Source organism: Papaver somniferum, chromosome 9 (assembly GCF_003573695.1).
Source record: "Papaver somniferum cultivar HN1 chromosome 9, ASM357369v1, whole genome shotgun sequence".
NCBI lineage: Eukaryota > Viridiplantae > Streptophyta > Magnoliopsida > Ranunculales > Papaveraceae > Papaver > Papaver somniferum.
In genome coordinates this window covers 25,070,031-25,078,112 of record NC_039366.1, presented here as the reverse complement: position 1 = coordinate 25,078,112, position 8,082 = coordinate 25,070,031, and the positions used below count along the sequence as shown (strand labels likewise).

The following is an 8,082-nucleotide window of genomic DNA, read 5'->3' as shown; positions in this document are numbered from 1 at the left end:
TTTCACTTTTCTGGTTATGCATCAGTTTTTTTAGATGCATAAGACATTATGCATTATTTTGTTTTAGCTGCATAATGTCTTATGCATTACTTTTCTCACTTTTTCTGGTTATGCATCAGTTTTTTTAGATGCATAAGACATTATGCATTATTTTGTTTTAGCTGCATATTGTCTTATGCATTACTTTTTTCACTTTTCTGAATTATGGATTTTTATGCACGTGCATAATGTCTTCTGCATCATTTTGTTTAATGCATAAGACAATATAAGGGAAAATTTAGCTGCATAACTTTTTTTCTGTTTCTTCTACTTGATTTTTTCTTCTTCGTCTGTTTCATCCATTTTTGTTGAAATGTATTCTAGGATTTAGTCAAAAAAGATTTACTTCTTTGAATCATCGATTTTAAATGATTTATTTCTTTAAATGATGGAGAAAAAATCTTTGCAGATCCGTTACAAAGATTAATGGAAAAATAGGGAAAGAAACCGGCGGAGAAGAAAAAAAATTATGCCCAAAAACGATTAAGGGTAATAGAGTCTTTCACTATATTTTAAATATTTTTAAATAATTATGGGTGCGACTGTATCAGAAATTAATTGTGGGTCTCGGGGTAAGAATTTTTTTTTTTTTGGCGTACGCTTAAGTTCTAGCGGGGGGGATTAGTCGATTACAATCTTTTTCACAATTAAAAATAAAATAAAAAGATAACATCCTCCTCCATCTCTCTCATCTTCTTGTGCGTGCCGGACCGCCGGTGTTGTGTTATTGAGAGTCAGACAGAGCGACTTCGGTCTCTTCCTTCTTACAAGACACAAGTTCTCGTATGATCGTCTGAGGCTCTAACATCACTATGATTACTCTACTGAGAACTTGGAAGACGCCAATCTCCTTCTTTGATAAATCGGACAAAATATGTTAGGTCAGTTCTTCCCCCACCCCTCCCTTTTCTTTTTCTTTATGAATTTTTGTAAGGAAATAATTCTTAGAACTATTCGCACACTGCAATTATTTTTGTCATCATGATCCGCTTACTTTGTTCGCAGGCTGTGTCCACCACTCGTATCTTTGCTGTATAGATCCAATTCGATACAGTGGGAAACAATTGCATTCAAATGGAAACTCGGGCCTGCTTGGTATGCTCCCACTACAGAATTCAGGTACTAAAATGGAGTTTTATGTACTCTGAATGTAATTGACGTTAAAATGGAGTTCTTAATTAGATGGACTTGTCATTTTTCAATCATGGTCATAAAATCGCTCCGTGCTGAATGCTGATACACATAGCCCAAATGCCAAACGGACTATTTATACATTAGTAAGAGAAGTACGTGTATGTCCTAATGAACATACAGTGGTAAGGTTACAATTAAAAGTAGAGGTTAAGTTGTCTGCTGTGCTGACCGCTTGCGAAATTAAGGGTCAGTTGGTTTCTACATAAGCTGTTGAGTTACATGGGACGTGTATGTGATGTTTTTGCTTAAACATATCAATTGACGTGCATTTGAGGTCATTTGTCCACAATTGAAATTGGTCTCCTCAACATGCTAGCAAAACCATAATGCAGCTGGTGCAGCAGAAAACAACTTCTTTTTCCTTTTCTACATTTGGGGATATAATTATCATTGCTTTTACAAATATCCTGTCCGAGTGATTTGTAGTTTTAACAGGTCATTGGATGCGCCACCCGTTGCTTAAACAAGGAAATCACAACAGATGTGTTGTAAAGAAAAATGCATTCGAACGAGAGAAAACTTTATTCTCTGGATATCCTTTTTCCTGTTTAAGTGGTTTGGAAAAAGATTCATGGATGGCACAACAATCTAATGCGCGTCTGATTGATTTTGTATCACCAGCAATGGGTCATAGTCAGGTATGTACAAATCAAGTTTTACTCTCTTGCTCCTATTTTTAGTTGAATGGTATTTAAATGCTCCTATGACTTCATTCTTTCCTTTGTTTCCCAAATGGTTGTTAATTGGTTATGGTTGAGGCGGGTTGCTATGGCACCAAAACAAATTTGTTTTAGTTGATCCATCTGAGATTTATTAATTAGCTTTACCACTACCAGCATTTGGGATTTTCCTTCGCCAGTTTTGGAGAGTGAATTCCAGTTCCGTATTAACTTGACTTCTGTTCCATTCCCAAGTTTAGTTAGTTGATCCCATCGTTGTCTAGTTGGACCCTACTGGATTATTGACCTACATGACTCACAATAGCTTTTTTTCAAGTGTGTACTATTTGCACGAGTAGATATGAGGTCTAAAGGTTACAGTAATTTGGATCTTCTAAGGGGAGAGGATTGTTGCCTCACCCAGTTCTATCCTCAGTCCTGCATATGTTCTGATGCTTATCTTTCACATTTTGAATGAAGGGTTAGGTTCATTGCACTTTGAATTCATAAGAGTTCATGTATTGGCTCGGTCTAGACATTGCACATACAGAAGATCTGAAAGACTTGATCAGAGTGAACCATACTTTTTGAAGAAAACAATCTGGCTGGATATAGGTGACTCTTAACAAACCTTACAAAATTCATTTCTATTGTTGCATCTGCCTGCTGGGACATATTTGTTTCTAGATGATAGAACTCTTGTGTATGCTTCTCTAACAGTACCATTGGATTGTCAAAGCCACCCTTTTTAGGTGTTTGATTAGGCCAATCCTCAACATTTTTCTTTGGTGTGAGAAACATACATGTTTTAGAATAAGATTCATTGCAAATCTCGATACTTCTCGTTCCATTTGAACCATTTGGATGTGCAAAGTCCATTTTGTTATTGCTGTTTCATATTCTTACATAGCGCGTCTTGGTTGTCCTTGTGTCTAACAGGAAGCACATCCAGAATCTAACTTAAGCATTCCAGCAATCACGAGCGGTCTCGAAAAAATGAAGCTCACTTCCAAGGTATGAAAGCCAATTGCATATCTATATTGATAATGTAAATTCAGGGTGAAGTATTTTTTTTGAAGACTCCTCTTAATTTTATTTCTCAGGATGGTTTGGTTTACGTCTCTGGGCCAAATTATGCTAGTTCAATAGTAAGATCATTAGTGACATTTTACCCTTTCATATTCTTTTTATTTTAAACCATATTTAAATTTATGCAAGTTACAATAAATTTTGGATTTCTATTTTTGAACTTCTTTACAAGCATGGCAAAACGTTATTAAAATGAATTTCATTGACAATTCTTCAACCATAGGGTGGGAGAGTAGTTATACATTAAGGCAGTGTTATAGACGTCCTATACTAGCTATTTAAGCGATGCAGGTTGTGAGAAATAAAACTACGACACGTTGCCATTATTAGAGATCACAAGTCAAAAATATATCGGTTACCATAGCATGTGCGTTATATACGGGTGCAATTTTGAAAACGGCTCAGTAAGAATCATTCTTGTGGCCCTTTTTACTGCTATTTCAGTGGGGACATTTGTTCTCACTGAAAATTTAATCAGTGTATGAGAATTCCCAGTTAAAAATTAAGTCCCTTGTTGGCATTGCTGTTGGAGCAGGACTTTGTGTGGTAGATTCAGTGTTGATTCTTCTGTCCATCTCTTATGTGTTAAACTTAATCTATTTCAGGTTGTGTTAGTAACATTGTCCTAGGATGAGGCAGATGCCTCTCTAGTAGGTCGATAAAGCCATTTTATGTGGTAGCAGTGACTTGAATTTTGAACTGCTAATCAGCATCGTGACTCTGATTTTAATTTTGAATTGAAACTTCCAGGTATCATCATCAAGCATCAGTTGTAACCTACCACCTACAGGATTTGGTTATTACACTATTCCAAAAAGGCGTATTGGTGTTTCTGCATTTGGAAACTTGGCAGCTCACCGCATTCAGCGTCATGTCTGCTTTGCTACAGTAAGTCAATTGATTCGTCATGGGAGAGCAAAGAAACAGCACAAAGCACAAGGTCGAAGATTGAGTAATTGTCCCCAGAAGCGAGGAGTATGCTTTAAAGTTCAGGTGACAGCCAAAAAAACCAAATTCAGGCCAACGTAAGACAGCCAGAGTACGCCTGAGTAATGGCAAAGACGTAACTTGTCTCATCCCTGGCGTGGGGCATAATTTACAGGAACATAGCATTGTCTTAGTTGGAGGAGGTGGAGTCAAAGATTTGCCAGGTGTGAATTACCACTGCATTCGAGGAACCAGGGACTTGCAGGGCGTTCCAGAGCGTAAAAGAGGTAGATCCCAGTACGGCACCAAGAAGCCACGAAAAAAAACCCGAAAAACAGAATGCAAATTGAGTGAACGAAGCCTATTTCAATTTTAGCATAATCTGGAAAGATTTAAGTTTGGCTTCTAGTTTTAGCAATTTTTTTAGTGATTTTGAATTTGTATACTTTTCAAACCCTTTGGGTCACATGTTTTAGCAAATTTCAAATACATGAAGTTCTTTTGTAATGGTAAAGTAGCGTTTAGCATATTACTTTCTGCAGTCTGCACCATAATTTTGAGAACCACGCAATCATCGGGAAATGGTAGACCCTATAAGAAGGCGGGTAAGCACTGCCGTATACAGTCGGAGAAAACCTCTACACAAGGCGACGAAAACGTGGGCATCACATATAGATTTCTTTTTGTTGAGAATTCTACGTGGCATTGTCTAAGAACGAGTTTCGGTCACGTGACATTAGAGTATTTGTTTACGCGTTCTAAGAGCAACCACAGTGATGGAGGGGACTAAATACTAAAAGTCATACCAAAAGCTAAAAAAAAAATGGGTATCGTGGAGGTGAACTACAACGGTGAAAGACTAAAATTTAGTGGGGCGAACGAGTATAATGAGCGTACAACAGTGAGGCGAGGATATTATGAACGTATGTATGGGACGTGGGTATTGCATGCGTTTTTTCTGGCGTACTTTATAAGTGCGTCCCATTGAAACGTTCATTTTCACCTCCGCTCCGCTCTCATACGTTAATTATACTCACGCCTGGACTGAAACGTTCACTATACTAACGCCTATCCTCACACGCTCTTAATACTTACGCCCCACTATATGTTAATTTGGTCTGGGTCAACGACTACATTTAGTCTCAAACCCTAGTTTTCCAGACTATATATAGCTTTAGTCACTTCCACTGTGGCTGGTTTTTGGACCAAATTTGGGTATAGTCCCCGAATTTGGTCATGACTGTGGATGCTCTAAAACATCTTTCCCTCGATTTGCTTGCGCTTGTTCTGCTGTGGGTATGTCTAGGTTTCCATTTTTCTCCTGTGTTAGATCGACTAATGGCGAAACTGAAGAATCTTCCGAGAAAAAACATCGTTATGGTACATAATTCATCCTTTAATATCTTAATTACTTCTTATTCTACTTGAATATTAGTTTATGCATATTGGGTTTGTTTTCTGTATGTAATGTAACTTTTATTTTTCTATCATCTGTGATGACTTTGTGGTGTTTGTTGTTTTTGCTCAATGAATATTTAGGGTTGTTGTTGTCTGGAGCATTTGTTCTCTGTGTTCCAACTGAGAATGGTGGAAGTTTAATTTTTAATGTTGTTTGATGGGCAGGGCATATGTTTTGATTTCAGGTACTAAAGGTGTTAAAGCAGACCAACCTAAACTTCTTAGTTGTGTTGCCAATGCTCGTTTATTGGAATCAACAGAGATAATTGTCGCCCCTGATATGTCCGATCCCAGATGTGTTTTAGGTGAAGGAACATTGGGGCGTGTGTATAAGGGGATTCTCCAAACCGGCCAGGTGAGAGTTGTTGTTACCTATACATAGCAAGTTCAGTCCTAAATGTTATTAGATGACTGTTTAATGTTCCAATAAACTGAATTTTCAGGAAGTTGCTGTGAAAAAGATGTTTGATGAGGAGGCCGATTTGTTCAAAGAGGTTAAAATGCTCAGCTCTGTAGAGCATTCTAACATCATCAAGATGATAGGTTACTGTAATAAAGGGAAAGATCGTATTATTGTTTTTGAACTGATGCCATCACGATCCTTGAATCTTTACTTACATGGTAAGGTTTCTCACCATCTCGTGTATCCTGACATGGTGAAGCAATTATAAGAACTAACTTGATCTTCTATGTTGTAGACCTTAAACCCGGCAAAGAGCCTCTAGACTGGAAGACTAGGATGAAGATAGCAGAGGGTGTTGCCAAGGCTCTAGAATATCTGCATGATCAAAACGATCCTCCTGTAATCTACAGTGGCTTGAAAAGCACCAGTATTTTACTCAATGAGAATTACAATCCGAAGCTGTCAGATTTCAGCTGTGCAATACATGGTCCTGAATGTAATTACGTGGCGATACATTCAAAATTGGTGCGAGGAGGTGGTTATATTGGTCCAGAGTATATGAAGACTGGCGTACTCACTTTGGAATCTGATGTCTTTGGTTTTGGTGTTGTTTTGCTGGAGTTGATCTCTGGGCAGAAGCTAGTTGAGGAAAACATACGTGGTTCTGGAAAGCACGATCTTACTTCATGGGTAACTTTTTTTTCCGCTTTCTCCATTTTTTTATTCTTGTTTTCCAATCTGATGAGAGTTAGAAGTTTGTTTTTCTCGTGCATTTCTTTAGCGTAACCATGTTGACTTTGCAGGCACGACCATTACTTGATGACAGTAAGAAGTTCCCAGAAATTGCTGACCCACTCATGAAAGGACAGTATCCATATTGTGAACTTGTCCAAGCTCTCGATCTTGCGAAAATGTGTGTACAACCAGAACCTCACAAAAGACCCCGTATAGCAGAAGTTGTGACTACTCTTTCGAATTTAGGCTCCCAAATTTCTGAAGAAGCACAGGGTACAACCGAAGCTGATCCATTTACTCCCTTAACCATGTGGCGCGGTGCAGTAGCAGTTGCATAGTTTGAATCATGGGGTGAGAGGTCTAGTGAAGTTATGGAACAACGATGTAAGACTGTCATGTTGGTAATTTAGACCTGCCTTGTTGTAATTAAACAACTCCTTTATTAGTCTGACATTGTAAGCTTGAATTCGTCAGCAATTCAGTACTTTTTAGTTATTCTTCGTATTCATATCAACTGCTTTCTGGCCGGAGGTTTTGCTGGTGATGTGGCCTTTGGTTTTTATAGCTTACTTGAGGAGTTTGCATGATTCTATCATAGTGCACTTCTCTTATAGCATAAACACTGAGCAGGCAGAGGGCACTAAGTTAACCGAACTTTACGTAAAAATAAAGTTTAACTAAGTGTATACAGTTCGGTTGGTTCGCAAACGGCATGTACCAACTATCTAACCGGACTATGTTTAATAAGTTCGGTTGTTTCGCAAACTTGAACCTAACATCATAACCAATCGAACTTAACAAACAAACAAAATCTGAAGTTCCAGTGTCTAGTTCGGTTATCTACATAAAATACAAAGTAACCGAACTCTGTTCTTTTTATTAGTTCGGTTGTTGCGATAAAATTCACACGTTACCGAACTCGGTTCCTTTTATTTGTTCGGTTGCTTTGCAACTTGCTTAACCAACCGAACAATAAGTTCGGTTTCCCCGATAAAATTATTATGTGACCGAACTTATTTATGATTGCATTGATGTTGTTACATTTCTTGTAGATGGAATCATAACCTATACCAATGCATGATCAACCTTCTCTGATTGGTATGTTGTTCGAAGATACATCTACTCACTATGCGGATGAGTTGGTATTTGACTTACCTATTGATGCGAAGAATTGGGTTAGAGAACATGCCAAGAGAGTCAATTGCGTCTTGGTTTTGAATGGAAAAGAAAGCAACACTCGTTTTGAAATGGTTTGTGAGAGAAGTAGAGATCCCGATGTTAGTCACAAGACGAAGGGTTATGAGTATAAAGGAAAGACGACGAGGAAGAACACAACGTGCTCAAAGAAAATCAAATGTCCGTTCAAGATAGTATTTAGCAAGAGCAAATTAACGACGAAATGGTTTCTATCTATCAATAAGGTGGTAGGTCGTCATAACCACCCTCGTCCGGATGATCTTGAAGGGCATGCAATGGACGCAAGGCTCACTCCTCGAGAAATGGAAAAAATAGCCGAGTATAGGAAATTGTGGATTCCACCTTCCACAATGCTTCGCTTATTAAAGCAAGATAACCCGG

At 38.1% G+C, this 8,082-nt stretch overlaps 1 protein-coding gene and 1 pseudogene across 1 annotated transcript; both read left to right on the top strand.

The window, feature by feature from the left end:
* Window positions 1–691: 691 nt before the first annotated feature.
* LOC113307584 lies at window positions 692–4,435 on the top strand (annotated as a pseudogene).
* Window positions 4,436–5,095: 660 nt separating this feature from the next.
* Window positions 5,096–7,012, top strand: LOC113313520 (probable serine/threonine-protein kinase PBL7). Its single transcript, XM_026562304.1, has 5 exons — window positions 5,096–5,288; window positions 5,552–5,721; window positions 5,810–5,987; window positions 6,065–6,459; window positions 6,573–7,012. Exons 1-5 carry the CDS (start codon window positions 5,207–5,209, stop codon window positions 6,840–6,842), a joined length of 1,095 nt encoding a protein of 364 aa, XP_026418089.1. The 5' UTR covers window positions 5,096–5,206; the 3' UTR covers window positions 6,843–7,012.
* Window positions 7,013–8,082: the final 1,070 nt, after the last annotated feature.